This window comes from Musca autumnalis, unplaced genomic scaffold (assembly GCF_047663935.1).
Source record: "Musca autumnalis isolate F117 unplaced genomic scaffold, ASM4766393v1 scaffold_4, whole genome shotgun sequence".
Taxonomy (NCBI): domain Eukaryota; kingdom Metazoa; phylum Arthropoda; class Insecta; order Diptera; family Muscidae; genus Musca; species Musca autumnalis.
The window spans coordinates 193403444-193421437 of record NW_027411977.1 but is presented as its reverse complement, the minus strand read 5'-3'; the positions used below and the strand labels follow the sequence as shown (position 1 = coordinate 193421437).

The window sequence follows — 17994 nt, the reverse complement described above, 5'->3', positions numbered from 1 at the left end:
CCAAATAAGTTATTGAACTTGTACAAATTTGTATAAATTGTTGCATGGTAGAACAAGAAAAGGTAGCAGCAATACCCAGCTGACTGAACTGGGTTGTAGTGTTAGTGTCAAATTCCATTCGACATTTTATGTATTTATTTCTATGCTCGATGTATATTAGGGATATATATTTTTGAAGAACAAATTTATTCATCAGAAAAAAAAAACTATTTCCCATAAAGACGGCTTCATATCATTGACATGTAACCTCCTCCAGGTCCGAACGACATGCCGCACACTAAAACACCGCTTATAGAGGAGGTACAATATTTGTTAATATGTGTGGTATTTTCTTAAACTTGAATAGAATGAAGCCCTAATAAACATGTGCTTTTTTGTTTTCAAAAGCAAATGATTGAAACATCTTCTCTTTTTTCAATGAATTACCAGCGACCCGAAACATTTTTGCAAGTATTCTACTTTCTGCGAGAAATTATGCATTTAGTGGAATGATATGGAAACATTCAAATTGAAAATCTAACGAGTTTTCATTCATGTTTTCCAAAATATTCAATCAAATGTGAAAAATTATTAGTTTTTTAAATTCCAATAATTTATAGACATTTCCTTGTTTTGTTTACATTTACGTTGACACTAAGGTTTACAAACAAAAACAAATTCCTTTGTGGTTGTTGTTCGAGTTGTATTTGTTGTAGTATTAACTTTACCTTGTATTTGTTCTACCATGAAATTGTTGAGTAAACGAACACACCTATTGATTGATTGACGATAACTCCAAAATTTGTACAAACATTTACAAAATGTTGTTAGATAACAAACTTGTTCAGTAAAAGAGAACTGAGAAGTAGTTGCAAGAACTTGCAAATACTTTTTACTTGCGAAGTTATCGAACATGCATTTAATTGTTTGCTCTGTTCCAGAACCTGCAAGAAGCTACTATTTTTTACTACGATGAAAATTTCTCCTTTGTGTTATCGGCAAAAATAGTACAAATTAGTAGATTCTTGCAGTTCTGGAACAGGCCAGTTGTGTGCAAAAAAAAACATGGTAAATTTTGCATGAATAGTCGACTTTTCGTTTATCACTAAACCAAAAGTCGACTTCGATTTTTAGACTTTTTCAACCAAAAGTCGAAGTTGACTAATCGATTAATCGAAAGTCGACTTGCGTGTCCCTATTTGCTTCGTTCCGTATTCATTCCTGTTTTTTTTCCGTAAGAGGAAGGATGCCTTCTGCTTCAAATAATACAACAAATACTAAGCTAGCGAAACAAACCTCCGTGAATTCAATGAATTCTGGTGGCCCGAGTGGAACTAGTGGTAGTGGTAAGGGCGGCAATAAAAAAATAACGGAAAATTCGGCCAAATCCACCAACAACAACAGCAGTAACAACAGTGGAAGTAACAGCAGCAGCAACAATGAGACATCAAGCAACAAATCCACTAAAGAAAATACCAACAATGTGGTGGCCGCCTCTGCTGGCCAAAATAGCAGCAACGGCAGCAGCGCCAATAACAATGGAAAAAATTGGGAAACCCAATCGGCTACTGGTAATTCCGTAACAGCAGGACCAGTGACCAGCAACAAGGATGCCAGCAATGATGCCCTCAATCCCATGAAATTGACTTTTACCACAATTGAGCATAAAATACGCAATTTGGAAAAACGAAAGGTACGTACTTGAAGAAGTGCGAGTGTGAATGTGTGTGTGTCTGTGCAGAGGCGAATGCCAGAAAAAAGTGTACAAGAATATTGCAAAAAAATACAATATTCAAGAAAATTAATTCATGAAAAAGTAAAGAAAAAAATCAAGGTAAACTGGTGAAGAGAATTTAAGAAGTTTTTGAGAATATTGGAAAAAAATAGTTAGGTTTTCATTTGCAAAAGCATCCCCACCCTTGCCGTCGCCGCTGCCGCCGTTCTTGATCTGGCGTACAAAGAAAGAAAAAAGAATATACCACCTTCTTCTCTCTTGTGTTGTCTTACGTTAGCGTCTGCGACCGGCAAATTTTTTCTGCCCTCATAAAAATTTTGAACACAATGATATTGAAGAAAAAACATGAAATTTCGGGGTGATTTTAGAAGAAAATGGAACAGTTGTGGGCATTTTTCTTTGGTTGGGATTAGAAATGCGAATCAGGCGACATGAGATTTAGGACAAAGGAAAGGATGGTGAAACAAATCTGCTTGTTCTTTGTCCCATTTTTATTCCACCATTCGTTTCTTTTATAGGTTTTTTTGCGGATTTTTTTTCGCGACGCCATGTTTAGTATCAAAGCCCGAGTGGCGTTGCCACATCTTGACGAATTTCGTAGACAAGCAATAGAATAAAATCGAAAGTTTATATTAAAGGAATTTTGTGAATATTCTATCAATTAAAATGGAAATTAAACAGATAAAATTTTCTTTAAAAAGAAAATAGTTATATATTTGTTATAGCCACTCTTGATGGCTATTTTGTTTATGTTTCTTTGCTCTGTTGATTTACAATGTGCATGTTGGTGTGTGTGTGCGTGATTTTGTTTTCTTTTGTAAAATATGGCAATGCAATTTCTTTTTCATTGTTTGTTGGGGGGCATGTGTTTTTTGTAGTTCTGTTTTTGTACAATTCTTTTTGTTTCGAGCATTCTACTGTTCGGTGATGGGCTACTGTTTGTGTTGTATGTTCTTCTTTTCTGCCCTCACCATTTTGGAACCATGTAAATGTTGTGTGCTGGGGGGCAGAGGATTTTGTTTTTTAACTTGGCGTTGCAAATTTTGTCTCGCAATTGTATGGTATAAATTTATTACTAATTGAAGTGTGGTTATCTTTCGATGTTGTTGGTGGAACCAACTGTATTTACCATAATTTGTCATTTATCAATTTTTATTATTCTGATTCACACTTTTTTGTTTGTAAACAAATACGTGTGTGTGCGGGGGGTTTACCTGATTTCATTTGACCTGAATTTTCTTTGCCTTTTTGTTTAGCTGCATCGTTGCATATTTTCGTATTTTCTTCATCGAAAAGCAAACAAAAAGTACAAAATTTTGTACTTTTTTATGTCCTGATTCGCAAGTAGGCCGTTGCCCTTGATTTAGAACCAGTCGGTATATACCCTACAATCCACTGTATGGACTATATAAGGGGGTTAATACTATAATATATATAATTGTTCCACAAACATCCCAGTTGGGACAAGGGAGACTTCTCTCATATCAAAGAGTGCACCCCGATTCATATTAGCTCAGTGATATGGGACCTACTGTTTATCGCCGAGTCCGAACGGCGTGTCTTAAGACATCACTTGTAGAGAAGTTTTACATGGCTGAAATACTCAGGAAATGTCGCCAACATTTCTGAGGGGTATTTTGCCACAGTTGAAAATTGTTTGATGTTGCTTGGACGGGGAATCGAACCCACGACTTTCAGTGTGCAAGGCGGGTGTGCATACCATTGCACCACGGGGGTTAATAATAATATATCGAAATATTTTGTTAAAGATCAGCTATGTCGCATCTATGTCTGTCCTGGGGGCTGGATTCTTGTTCTATGAAAATTTGAAAAGAAAAATAAGGCTTAAATGTCGTTTAGGGGTACCTCTAGGATCGGGCTGAAATTTTTACAGTAGATAGCTAGCTCTTGGCATCCTGAATACAACGATATATAATTTTCCGGGGGGAAGTCCATACTTCCCGAGATATGGGTCTTGACATTTTACAATTCTAACGTGGGCAATATGGGCATAGTTTTAAAGCTTATGGAGAGTACTTTTATGCACGCGACCTATTTTAAACCTTTTTTTATTGAAGAATGTATTAAATTCCTGTTCAAAGCCGGCTACTTAGGAAACTTTAAATTTACAAGAGAGTTTTGATCGCGTAGCCCACTTTTGATCCTGTCCATAGGAGAAAGTCTTAAATCCCCGGCCGAAGGCCGGCTTCTTAAGAACACTTTCAATTTAAAAGAGAGTTTTGATCGCGTAGCCCACTTTTGACCATGTCCATAGGAGAAAGTCTTAAATCCGCGGCCGAAGGCCGGCTACTTAAGAAAACTTTCAATTTAAAAGAGAGTTTTGATCGCGTAGCCCACTTTTGACTCTGTCCATAGGAGAAAGTCTTAAATCTCCGGCCGAAGGCCGGCTACTTAAAAACAATTTCAATTTAAAAGAGAGTTTTGATCGCGTAGCCCATCGGAGAAAGTCTTAAATCCCCGGCCGAAGTCCGGCTACTTAAGAACACTTTCAATTTAAAAGAGAGTTTTGATCACGTAAGTATGAATTGTGAAGAAGACTAAGTTCCGGTCAAACGAAGGTGCTGCCGACAACCGCATATTTGGTTTTAATTATTGTATTTTTATTTTTGTTTTCTTTTTATTATGTTGACGAATAATAACTTAATAATTTATTATTGGAAAATCTAATTACCATTATTAATTATTGGCGGCATTGGAAAGTACTCTTCGTGAGCTTTAAAACGGGCATTGGAAAGTACTCTTCGTGAGCTTTAAATCGGGTCCCATATTGCATAGGTTTTAAAAATAATGGTGATAAAAGTAAAAAAGTCAAGACCCATATCTCGGGAAGTATGGACTTCCCCCCGGAAAATTATATATCGTTGTATTCAATATGATAAGGGCTATCTACTACTAAAATTTCAGCCCGATCCTAGAGGTGCCCCTAAACAACCAAAAGGTGTGAAAGTACAAAATTTCCGAAATATCAAGACCCATATCTCGGGAAGTATGGACTTCCCCCCGGAAAATTACATATCGTTGTATTCAGGATACCAAGGGCTATCCACTGTAAAAATTTCAGCCCGATCCGAGAGGAACCCCTAAACAACCTAAAGGTGTGAAAATACGAAATTTCCGAAATGTCAAGACCTATCTCGGGAAGTATGGAATTCCCCCCGGAAAATTATATATCATTGGAATCAGGGTCCCAAGGGCTACCTATGGTAAAAATTTCGGACCGATCCGAGGGGTGCCCCTAAACGACACTTGTTCCAAAAATAATTCTCTTTCTAGTGGAGAAGTTATGACCTAAGGTAAGGTCAGATTAGGCAAATATTTTCTCCAGCGACCGGCAGTGTGCGCTTACTGAGAGCAAGTGAGCATAAATTTCAGTGCATTATTTACGCTCACTTGCTCTCGGTAAGCGCACACTGTATGTCGCTGGAGCAAATATTTGCCTAATCTGACCTTACCTTAAGAGATACATTGGGAAATTAGGAGTCTACTAACGTCCCACACATCATTCAGCCAATAAGGTGGGTACACATTGTCAGTTTTGAATGACAGCTTTGTTGGTGCTTGCTAGTGTGGCCGTTCATTTTTGTCATTCATCATGCAACCACAAAATGTTTGGTGGTTGCTGCACGGTTTGACAGTTATCGATAATTGCTAAATATCGACATTCAAAACTGACAATGTGTACCCAGCTTTATGTTACGTTTCACTTTTTAAAACTTTACTCACTGTTTATATTACAATAATTATTGCCCTGTTCCAGAACCTGCAAGAAGCTACTATTTTTACTACGATAACATGTTTTCTTTATGTTATCGGAAAAATAGTAAAAATTTGTAGATTCTTGCAGTACTGCATATAATATATAATATATATAATAATAAATTCATATTAATTAAATACAGAATAAAAATTGTATCAAAATACATGCCGGAATAGGAATTGCCGAGTTTCACTCGATAATTTAAGATTTTCTGATATAGGGTAAGTGCACCAATAGTAGGCACTTTAAGGATTTTCCTAGCTTCAGTCATTCGCCATTCCGAGCAAATTTGTCCTACTGCAATGAACAGAAGCTTATTTGCTTCGACATTCAGTTTACTTTCTTATAAAACTTGTGAAATTTTCGAATTTATAAAAACAGTGATTTTTTGGTAGTATTCGGTACCATTTTCCTCTTGCCGGCATGACACGTTCCAGTGTTGAAGCATTTTTAAGATAATTTTCAAATACAAAAGACGCCGAGTACTGGAACATGCCGGACTTAGGAGCACTTACCCTAGACAGAAAACTTTGCCATTCGTACAATTCCTATACTATAGTATGGTAGTTCTCCAGGGCATTTTTTGACTAGCGACAAAAATCGGTTAAATTAAAACGCAAAATTATAGTACGTTTATATATAACCGGATTTAACAAACCCACTGGGTTTTAAATGTCAATTCCATTACATATACGTCAAACAAATCCTCATATAGAAGGTTAACCCTGCAAAAGGCTATAATATAAACATGGCCCTATGAATGAAAAGTTCACATCACTGTTGCTATCGGTACAACTTTGCGAGTACTCTTTATTGGTCGCTAACTTACCGAATAATATCGTTAATTACCGAAATTATAAATGATTTAATTTTAACAATTTTTGTCGATATCCAAAAAATGCGTTAGAGAATACCACTACCGGATAGATTTCTGAGACGATCTAGCTATGTACGCACTTTTTTTGTAATTCGAGCATCTACACGAACTGTTAGGATGTTTATTATTGAATATGGGTTATATCGGTCCACGTTTTAATAGAGCCTCCCCTAGAACGGTACAGGCCCATTTTTTGTATTTTCAAGGTTATAGCCGCACTATCCTACCGAAATGGCTTAAATTTGGTATAGTCACCGCTGGGGATAGAAATCTTTCCTGCGGAGCATTGTGGGAATAGGTCCACGTTTTAATATAGCCCCTATAGATCGGTACCTCCCGATTTTGCAATGTTGAAGGTTTTAGCCACATTAGTGTTTAGTCTTCGTTGGGGATATGGAACATACCCACAGAGAATGGTCTGCAAGGGTGAAGATTTTCGGCACTTTGAAGGTTTTAGCCTCAACAGAGAGGACCAAAATGTGGTATTTAGTCTTCATTGGGGGTCTAAAATATGTCTGCTGAGAATTGTCGGTACAGCCCCACGTTTTTATATAGCCTCCATAGGACAGTACAACCAGATTTTTAGTATTTTGAAGGTTTACGACTCGTTATTCAATCAAAATGACTGAAATTTGGTATTAAGTCCTTGTTTCACGTTTTTATATAGCCACCATAGTACGGCACCATTCCGATTTTTTTAAATGTTGAAGATTTTAGCATCGACAACAAATTTGTTGTGCCGACGCAACGGCAAGATCTTAGCCTTCTCATGTAAGTGGTCTACCGAAGACATGAGGAGATATTCTGTTATAGTTTTTTAGGCTATATTGGCGCCGCATAGCATACCACAGATCGACGTATCGCGTTGTATGTGGTTAATAAGGTTTCTTAATCCGCTATCCAAGTGTTGTCGGTTAGGGAGGTAGAAATTAAACATTTCGGGGAACTTCCTGCTTCACTTTACGTTGTTTAGTAACATTGTTTTTGAATTCCACGCATGACAGGCAACCACACATAGGTTGGTGGCCCTAAGTTTTAAACAAGGCCGACGAGTAGTATTTTCGACATTCTTAAGCATTTTAGCGTGGCTGACCGTACCAAAGATAGTCAGGCTCAGCGCTACCATTACGGTTCTGTGATACGGCCAGTCTCGATTAGGATCTCGGCTAATATGTGTGGAAATGGCTTGCCATGTGGCACTGTGCTGCTTCCGAAAATCACCTTGTTGATTCGTAACTGGACAGAACACTCGCATGCTGGGGGAATAAAGCCTCAAGAATATTACAATATTTGCTTCTGGCGACAAAAGTTATATCGTCCTATAGATTAACCTTTGCCGGCACCCTGATGTAGCGGGACAAACCATTTTCCAGCTGTTAGGGTGGCAAACGATAAAGTTGTGGACTTTGCTCAAATACATGACAACTGGTTCTTCAGACTGCTTTAGCAGCACCATAGAATTTCCTCCTGGTCCAAGCGCTTTGGATGATGTTGCAACTCGGATAACATCTGCAGCATCACCAATCGTAAACTGTGGCGGTTCGTCATCGGATTGAAGAAATCACAATCGACACAAAACAATTCTCTTCGCCGGGTTGCTATCGGTTCCTTCAATACCTTTCCCTTATGGAGTTCACAGCAATGCTAATATCCATCCCTCAGATACAAGGAGATCTCGGTATGCTGGAATGGTATTTCAGATATGGAAACTGCAGCAAGATTGGCCCCGTCTCAAAACTGTGATTGCTGTCAGTTGAGCATCTGAGTCCATTCTCCCTTCCTCTATTTTACTCTCAACTTCTGCTCTTCTGGAACAAGCTTTCCATTACCTATGTGTATATAAGATACAGTTCTTTACATTAGACGCCAACACCTGTACGTTCTTCAATCTTGGATCCCTCTGTATAAAAAAGCAGACCATGTAGGGGTGTATTAATTCGGTTCCAGTTCCGGGATAACTACGTCAATATCTTGATTTCGCAATATTGGTTAAACAAAGTTTCTAGATTTTCCTTGTTTTTGAAAAAATTTTAACTATTTATATTTTTTCCATCTTTATTTTCAGACGAAATTAGAAGGCTACCGTGCCCTCGATGCTATGGGTAAGGAGTTGAGTTCGGAACAACGTGCTGCTGTCAACAAATATGATGCCGTATTGGCTACATTGGATTTTGCCAGAGATTTGGTTAAACAAATGCAACAGTTTACCAAGGATGCTGAAAAGGAGCAGAAGAAGCAGGCTCGTAAGGTAAGAAGTCAGAACCCCAATTTTTATCCAATGTTTTCAATAATATACATTATTCTTCTGATCTGATCCCAGGACTTGATTGCTAAAGCTCAAGCGGAAACGGTAAAAATTCGGGAAGTTTTGATCATACAAAATATATTGTCTTGTTTCACTGACGAAGCTGTACGCAATGACTTCCTCAATGGTGAAAATGGTGCTGCTAAATTGGAACAGAGTGAACTTGACATTTTGGAGAAATTGTAAGTTTCTTAACCAATCAATTTACCAATAAACCAAATTGATTCCTTTTCTTTTTTCGCACTTTTTAGCTGCTTGGATGTTCAAACCAGACGCCCTGAAACATCCGAAGATGTACCATTTGCCACTTCAGCCCAAAAAGCAGCTGAAATTTTCTCAATGACCATTGATGCACGTCCCAAACAGTATGGCGATACGACTTATGAAAATGTTAAACGGATTTTCCATCGTATACAGGAGTCAGATTATTTGGATAAAATCTATTTGACAGATCTGCCAGAAACTGCTGAGATCAAAGAAGACGGTCTAGAAGTTGTAGCTGATGGGGATGGCGGTATAAATGCTGAGGTTTGTGTTATGGAAGATGGTGGCGGTGGTGGTGGTGTTGTCGTTGAACATGTTGTTGGAAATGGCCAAGATGAAATGGTTGCAGTAGAAGAGGCCATGGAGAATTTGAATGTTGAAAGTAATGGATCGAACAGTGTCCTAACAGGAAACGAATCTCCAAATGACAATGTCATGTTAGCTCAACAGCAACAACAACAGCAGCAGCAACAGGTGGTACAGCATCATCAACAAACGGCAGTACATCAACCTGGAATACCGCAACACCCAGAACACTTGGAACTGCAACAACCACATCAACAGCAAGTTCAGCCAGCCCAAGTTATGGCGGCAAATATTCCTGCTCCTGGTGGCCAGCCTTTATTACAGACACCCATGGCCCCACCAGCTTCAGCGGTACCAGCATTTCAGGGTACCAACCCAACACCTCACTCCGGAGCTACTACACCTGTTCATGTGGCTATGTACGCTGCAATGCCAGGTCCTCCAGGTCCACAGCAAATGCAACAAATACCACCAGGTGGAGCCATAATTAGTGGTAGTGGTGGCGCAGTTCCCCCACAAACTGCAGCTGGCCAAATTGTTGCTGGCTTACCGCCACAACAGCCACAGCACCAACAACCAGGTGTGCCACAACAAGCCCCCACAGCTGGTGGTCCTCCTCAAAATCAACAACGTCAACAAATGTTAAACAGTCCGGCAAATCCTCCGACCGGTATGGCACCCTTGCAACAACCACCATTGCCACCACCTGGTCTCTACAATCCTACACCTGTACATGCTGTGGAGCAGGGTTTCTTTAAACATCCACCACATCCCCAACAACAGCAGCAACAGGCACAAGCGCAAGTGCAACAACAACAGCAACAAGCGCAGCAACATCAACAGTATTTACAACAAATGCGTCCCTTGGCTGAAGTCATTGGTGGTGGAAACTTCTATTTCCTGCAGGACAGCGAATTGGATTCACCCGAACTTAATGCACAAGGTCAGGCTGGACCACAGACGACATTAATTTTTGAACAGCAGCAGCCTCAGCAAGTGCCACCTGTTCAAGCGCAGCAACCACAACAAATGATGCCGCAACAAAATCCACATCAGCAGCAGCAACAAGTGGCTTTACTGCATCACCAACAGCAACAACAGCAGCAGCAACAACAGAAACCCTCACCAAATATTTTACAAGAACAGCAACAGAATTCTCAACAGTTATTGACAAATGGTGTGGTACCAACACCGCCACCCCAACAACAGCAGCAGCAACAACAATTGCCAGTGGCCAATATGCCACCCCAGCAACAGCAATCGCAGCTGCAACAGCAAACACCCATTCAAACTCAAACATTCACAAATCAATCATTCCCACAATTGTCTGGGGCCTCCAACCAACAACAGGCCCAAACTGCCGCCGCTAGTATTTTAACCAGTAATACCCCAAGTCCGTTATTCCACCAACAGCAGCAGCAACAACAGCAGGTGACACAGCAACATCCACCATCACAAAAACTAAACAATCAACAGCAGCAGCAACAGCAATTGTTCTCACCAGTTCAAAGTCAGGGCATTCAAAGTAACCAACAGCCACAGGTACCCTCGCAAATGATAATGTCCGGCTCCATGGATGCTGCAGTACAACAGGCAAATCCAGCCCTGATGCTAATGAATCGTCTGGGTCAGGCTCCACAAAATCAAATGTTGCAACAGCAATTACAACAAACTTTACCCCAGCAGCAGCAGCAACAACAACAACCACAGTCGCAACAGCAAACACCCCAACAGGCACCACAACATCCACAACAGGCAACGTCGGCAGGTGGCCTATTGCAACAACAGCAACAGCTTCCTTCAGCCGCACAGAATTTGATGGTTGGCCAAGCTCCTCTGCATCAGATGTCTAATCCTAATCAACAGCCTGACATGAATAATACACCCAAGAGCGGAGGATTTCCATTTGACAATCCCGTTGTTGCTGGCCTCAATTATGAACAACAGAGACAAAATCAACTCAACAATGCTGCCAATGTTCTCAAGAAATCGTTAGGCGTGCGAGAAGATGAACCACCACAGTCACAACCGAAGGCACCCACATCTTTGAATAAGAATGATTTAATCAACGAGTGGACAGATGCCAGCTTAAAGACCTCCGCTGGAGATTACAAAACGACTGGCATTGTGCAGGCGGACAGTACAGCAAATAAATGGAGCACCGAAGTGAATGCTAACTCACCCATAACTGTACAAAATGCCACACAACAGCCACGTAAGAATGAATGGACATCAACAGCTGCTGGTGGTAGTGGAAATGTTTCCAACCCAACTGGTGATAGTTATGGCAACGATAATCGTCAAGAAAGCAGTAATCATTGGCATTCACAAGATTCTCAAGGGGGTTATGGACGTAATTCGGCAAATCGTAATCCAAGTAGTGGTGGTGTAGGAGGTCCTGTCAGTGGTGGCGGCGGTGGATATCAAAGACGTAACGATGATCGCAGAGGAGGAGATGATAGAAGACCAGGTGGTGGAAATGCAGGTGGCGGAGGAGGAGGTGGATATAGAGGACGTTCCAATTATGGTGCCGGCGGACCTCAACAGAATGGCAATGCCCGCAGTGGCGGTGGAAATCAGTCAGGTGGAGGTATCTATTTCCGCAACAATGAGAATAACAACGCAGGAGGTGGTGGTGGTGGCTACTATCAAAACGGTAGTGGTGGTGGCAATGTCTACGCCAACAAAGACAGTGGTTCCCGTTACGATTCTGGTGGTACCGGTAATTATCGTGGCAGCCGAACAGCGGGCAACAACTCCACAAATCCACGCAGTAATGGACCTCCACCACGACACATGGGCGGTGGTGGTGGTCGCACTGGCGGAGGCCAACAAGGCAACACATCCAATGCCAACTCGAATTCATACATGAACTCACGACAGTCCTCAAATCGTATGCCACTGGGTTTAGAAAACAAAAACTAAAACAAAACAAATAAGCCTGAAGACAAAAACGATTGAAGGATAGATAATCTATGCCTCTCCTCTCAGACAAGATAACAACCAACAGCAGCAGAAGAAGAAAAACAAACAAAGAATACAAATGGAATATATGTAGCATTAAACAAACCACAAGAATTAAGAATTTTAACATAAAAAATTCATACGTATTTAGAGCAACAACAAATATATAAGTAGTAGGTATAATCAATCACACAGTAACAAGAAGAAGATGATGATGAAGCAGAAGTATTCCCCCAAACTAAGCGGGAAAGCGCCAGCCCTAGATCCTAAACCCTAGACCCAAACCTATTCAACAAAACACAACGGAATCAAGTAGAAAACAAAGAGAGGTAAACTCTTAGAAGAATGTCTTACAAAGATATTCGAGTTAAGACCTCTCAACCCTCCCATAGAGGGAGGATATTTAAAGGTAAAAAAGCGGTTACAACCGTCCGAACTAAAAGAATCCCAAACTCTTTCTCAACACTTTTTTATATTCACCACCATCAAAAACACAACTATCCTCACCATCCATCTCCACCCTCCCTCAGCACCTATGCTCCTCCCCCCTTTTAAACAATTATGAAGCAGAAGGCAGAAACCCCTCTTTATTTTTTCATTATTAATAATATATTAAAAACCAACAACAACAAAACATTTATGTATTTAATCTTAAACATATGAATATAAAAAAATAAACATTAAAACGTTTTAAAAATAATACAAAAAATACAACAAACAAACAAAAATGATACTTATACTATTTAACTCTCACACAACAAAACACTCTCTTACGAATATGAAGTTAGATGATCGTCAAGAAGAAACAAAATGATCCCTAAAATATATACCAAGAAATCTATAATTTCTATTATTACTACAGAAACAAAAAGAAAAAACCCAAAACACAAGAAGAAGATGATGATGATACAAAAAAGAAATCAACAACAACAAGGAAATATACTTATTTATGTTCATTTTATTAAATATAATTTTTAATAAATTTAAAAGAAAAATCTACATAAAAAATCTGAAATTTATCCAAAAAACAACAAGTTTTGTTTGATTTTGTCTTATTTATCACAATTTACAAGGAAAGATTGACGTGGGCCTCCCTCATTTGTCTTTGTTCTCTTTGCTGGTTGGTGTATTTCTATTTGGGTCATCACATAAAAACCACAATCCCAATACAATTAGGCTTGTACCCATTGTGGAAAGCAATGTTATAGGTTCCTTGTACACCACAAAGGCTAATATAAACTGAAATGAAAAGAATAATTAATAGTCAAATATTATGAAGAAATAAAATAAGGGGGACTAATGAAAATCCATCAGAACAACTTAATATCGAATGCGATAATTAGCCTCCAGTCAAAGTAAAGGAGTAGGGTTGTAAACCAATGGGATAAATGTCTGACAGATTTAATAACGTGTACACGAAAAGCTTGACATTTTGTTATGCATGTGGGTGGTGTTATTATACCCTCAGTCTAGGTTAAGGAAGGTATGAACAGTTTGATACGATAACAATGTGTCTAGTGGAAATAATGTTTTAGACCCCAATGTTTAAAAAGGTGTATGTTTTGGTAAAATCTGTTTCAGACAACTCGCGTACATTCGATTTAGCTCTGTCCGTTCGTCTGTGTGTTTGGCTGGAGTGCACGTCAACTTTAGAACGGAACAACAGATTTTGTCCAAACATAGATCAAGTTCGAAGGTGGTTCATATCGGTTCACTCTTTACGGTACATCACCCACTAATTTTTAAAATTCTTCGTAATAATGGTGCGCCCTACAACTATTTTTTCCTTGTTCCCTAAAAGCTCTTAAACCCCTGCCGCCAACAACTATAATATCAAATGAGCTCTATTACCTACGAATTGACTATCCTATTGGGCCGAAACTGAAATAGTTTTGAAATGTTCAACGAAGGTAGTCCAAGCTTCCAAAAACTCAAAGAAATCCTACGGTGATGAATTAAAATGACAGGTTAGCACGAAAACTATCGAAAGTGTATTTTAACGTTTTCCGGTTTAAATAGACTGTAGTTTGACATTTAGGGGTCTTCTCGACCCTATATTGTGGACATAGACCCACGTTTTGGAATATTCCTCATAAAGCGGTACCACTCGATTTCAGGTTCCCAGTGGTCAAAAAAAAGTATCTAGCAAAAATTGTGGATATAGGTCCATGTTTTAGTATAACCCCGTTTTAACGGGTACCGCCAGATCTAGCATCCGTTTTAGATAATTAGAAGTCGATTTAGCAATGTCCGTCTGTCTGGTTGGAGCGCACGATAACTCTCGAACTCTCCGATTTGGTTCAAACTTGGGCTTTCGTAATACTTTGTCCAAACTTAGTTTAAGTTCGAAGATGGACCATATCGGTCCACTCCCCCACACAAAAGTTCAAATTTTTCTGCAAAAATTATGCGAACGATAACTGTCGAAGGAACTAACTGATTTGGTCCATACTATGCACATCGTAATATTTCTATCAGACATAGATCAAGTTCGAATATGGACTATATCGGTCCACTCCCTCAAATACCTCCCTCTCAAAAGTTCGTGCAGTTTAAGACCTCCTCTCGAATCGTTTTGATTTTTGTTGTAACAACTTGTATTCGCTGTCCCCATTACGACGGTACCAAGTTTGCGCACGACAACTCTCGAACCGAATACTGCGTTGGTCTACACTTTGCATATCGTAATATTGGTCTGAAATATTTTGTCCAAACTTAGTTTATGTTCAAAAGTGGCCCTATGACTCCATACCTTGGTCCACACAAGTGTTATTTTAAGTGCGGCTAAGGGGCTGTCGATCCCTTGGAAATGTTTACCGAAGGTACTCTTAGTGGCTCTGTTTACATATATATTATGTTTTTCGTGATACCATGTATCCTGATATAAAAGCTCTAAATTATACGATGACCAGCTGAAATAACTGGTGGGCGCGATATCTATCGAGAGGTCCATTTCTTCTGGCTCCTCACTCGCAATCCATATTTTTTGAAAAAAAAAAAAATGTTTGAAGTCACAATGGCTGAGGGTATATCTCTGTCGGCAAAGCCGATAGATACTTTTTTACTTGTTGAAGTAATTATCTACATTTCGGTTTTGATTTGGCTATAATTTGGAATTTATGGTTCCCATTGGTTATCAACTTCTCCATCAAAAATTGTGGACATAGCCCCACGTTGTGGTATAGCTCCTACATAAGTGTACTGCTCGATTTCAGGTATTGGAGGTTTTTCGTAATTGTTCTTCGTGATCCCATCAATAACTGTGTTTGTCCTTCACCGGAAAAAAAGAAGGTCGACGACTTTCCTCTTCCCGTTTTCGATAGGGTGGAGTCTATCTATAGAAGTGAGATTTATTTACACGTTATTCCTGTAAGACAGGACTCTAAGTAGAAAGTGCACAGCACAAGTTTCGACTTAAATTGTTCCACAAAGATCCCAGAAGGGACAAGGGAGTCATCTCCAATATAAATGTGTGCATCCCGATTCATATTAGCTCAATAATATTTGACGTACAGTTTATCACCGAGTCCGAACGGCGCGTCCTAAGACACCACTTATAGAGAAGTTTTACATGACTGAAATACTCAGGAAATGTCACCCACATTACTGTGGGGTATTTTGTCACCGTTGAAAATTTGATGTAGCCTGATCGAACCTGGGCATTTAGCGTTTGCATATCATTGCACAATGTACTTATGTTGATTGCCACCCTTCAGATTATCTCCCCATTTTTACGTTACGTTTATGCTTTCTTATCAACATGTTAACCTTGTCATTTCCCAGACAATGTGGATATTAGCATTGGTTGGCGAAGCTCATAACGCCAATTTTCTAGCCCCACCGTTTGACTCCCCAAAATGGCCCTGTTTGCTTCATATATATTAGCTCTGTTCCAGAACCTGCAAGAAGCTACTACTTTTTACTACGATAACATTTTTTCCTTTATGTTATCGAAAGAAATAGTAAAAATTGGTAGATTCTTGCAGTACTGCAACTGACCAATTATTGATTTTCTAATATTCTTACCGATACAACATAATTGGATGCAGAGGTTAATACTGTAGCGGTTAAAGTTTGTTCCGTCAACTGAAGGGCCTTTAAGAAGTAACGCCAATTGAGGACATTGCAAACGATCATTACCACAATTGGAAGGTATTTTAGAACACTAAATGCTAAAAGAAAAATTGATTAATTTATAATTGATTTCTTAAAACAGTTATATTTCACCTGTTTCCGAGCCGTCAACTTTTAAATCCAAACTATCCAAATAACTAGGCATTTTACCAAAGAAACTTCCGCCGGCAGCAAAACTTCCAGCCAGGAAACAATAACGATATTTCTCCAAATTTAGCATTATGAACTGCTGTCATTTATTTAATTAATGAAGTTGTAAAATTTAAAATTTAATTTCACAAACATTGCATCTCTGAAACGAAAAAGGGGTAGGAAAGAAGGAACGATAAAGACTCATAATCAAAACAAAATCAAAAAATAGCGCTCCCGCAGATCGAAAAACGTCAGGTATAGTCCTCTATAGGTTTGTTTTTGTTTACATCCCCTTTTCGTATGGCTACTTAAATGTCTACGTAAAAGGGTATCAAAGTTTCCATACGGCAACTCTGTCAATAAACTCGTCATTGAGTGTACTTGAAGCAACTCTGTATTTTAATAGCCGTTACAAATTAAACAATGGCCATGACTAAAATACTCATGAATGAATTAACACAAGTATGGAATACAACAATTACACTGTGCAACACTGAAAATGCAAACAACTTCTAATGGGCATTTTCTGAAAGTACATATTGAGACTACAAAAACCTTAATTTGGTTTGGTGTTCTTAGATTGGGTTTAGATTTTATGGCCTCATCTAAACCGACCTAAAATGAGCCTTTTTTCCAGTGATCGGACCTTTATCTCCGAAACTAATAAGAATTTTGCTTTGCAGTCTTCAGCAATATTGTAGCCCTAAAGTAGTAGAACTTATGTGTCAAACAGATGAACTAGGAAAAGCTGCATATAGCGCATCAAACTCGTTAAAATATATAAAAGTTTACATAATTTTTGAAATTCTGGTCAGTAACAACTATACTGTTAGGAGTTGAAACAAGTAACCATTCCAAAAATGTTCCAAATAATGTGACCATCAATTGTTCAGAACATTCTGAAACTCTAAAATGGGGTTTTCACGTTGTTTAAGGGGTATTTCATAACATACCTTTTACAAAACTTATTTTAAACAATGTTCGCAGAGTGTGTTTTTTCTCATGTTGGGGATTTCAATGAATTATTGAAATATTAACCAAATTGTTGTTGAAAAATTTGCTATAAACAAGGCGATAGAGGCATTTTACAAAAATATAATGTTCTGAAGAGTTGTGTATTACATTCCAGAGAATATTTTCCCAAAAGGTAACAATAAGAAGAATTTAACATTTTGGGAGATATGCTGCGAAATATACACAAATTATAGAATTTTTAGATATATTATAAAATTTGAGCAATAAATGCAATTTTTCGTGTTCACTATTCCTCCAAATATTTTCTTCTTGCTCTTATCTACAAGTTTGCTGCAGATGTCAAAACAAGATTCGTATTGGTTTCAGAGATACAGCCCTGATTTGTTTTAAAAATTCGATTTTTAACCATGTTTAGATGAGGCCATAAAAACCGAACCCGATCTAAGAAAACAAAACCCAAATATGGTTTTTGCCTATTGGTCCTCTACTTTCATAAAATTCTGGACAGAAGTTGTTTGCACGCGATTGTCTCAAAAATGTTGCAC

General features: G+C 38.8%; 2 protein-coding genes across 2 annotated transcripts; one reads left to right on the top strand and one right to left on the bottom strand.

The window, feature by feature from the left end:
• The first annotated feature begins 1135 nt into the window (after window positions 1–1135).
• Window positions 1136–13128, top strand: Capr (Cell cycle associated protein caprin family member). The gene is made up of 4 exons (XM_073985657.1): window positions 1136–1672; window positions 8435–8617; window positions 8690–8856; window positions 8926–13128. Exons 1-4 carry the CDS (start codon window positions 1226–1228, stop codon window positions 12167–12169), a joined length of 4041 nt encoding a protein of 1346 aa, XP_073841758.1. The 5' UTR covers window positions 1136–1225; the 3' UTR covers window positions 12170–13128.
• Window positions 13129–13156: 28 nt separating this feature from the next.
• Window positions 13157–16684, bottom strand: LOC141403359 (uncharacterized). The gene is made up of 3 exons (XM_073985658.1): window positions 16436–16684; window positions 16235–16380; window positions 13157–13447 (listed from the first exon to the last, which is right to left on the bottom strand). Exons 1-3 carry the CDS (start codon window positions 16560–16562, stop codon window positions 13304–13306), a joined length of 417 nt encoding a protein of 138 aa, XP_073841759.1. The 5' UTR covers window positions 16563–16684; the 3' UTR covers window positions 13157–13303.
• Between the last annotated feature and the right edge of the window lie 1310 nt (window positions 16685–17994).

Bases quoted from the DNA above. Each gene is read 5' to 3' on its own strand.
- LOC141403359 (XM_073985658.1), bottom strand. From the start codon at position 16,562: ATGCTAAATTTGGAGAAATATCGTTATTGTTTCCTGGCTGGAAGTTTT. The intron at 16,381-16,435 runs GTGAAATATAAC...TTTTTCTTTTAG, and splicing joins AGTTGACGGCTCGGAAACAG to CATTTAGTGTTCTAAAATAC. The intron at 13,448-16,234 runs GTAAGAATATTA...TTTTCATTTCAG, and splicing joins CATCCAATTATGTTGTATCG to TTTATATTAGCCTTTGTGGT.
- Capr (XM_073985657.1), top strand. From the start codon at position 1,226: ATGCCTTCTGCTTCAAATAATACAACAAATACTAAGCTAGCGAAACAA. The intron at 1,673-8,434 runs GTACGTACTTGA...CTTTATTTTCAG, and splicing joins GCAATTTGGAAAAACGAAAG to ACGAAATTAGAAGGCTACCG. The intron at 8,618-8,689 runs GTAAGAAGTCAG...ATCTGATCCCAG, and splicing joins AGAAGAAGCAGGCTCGTAAG to GACTTGATTGCTAAAGCTCA.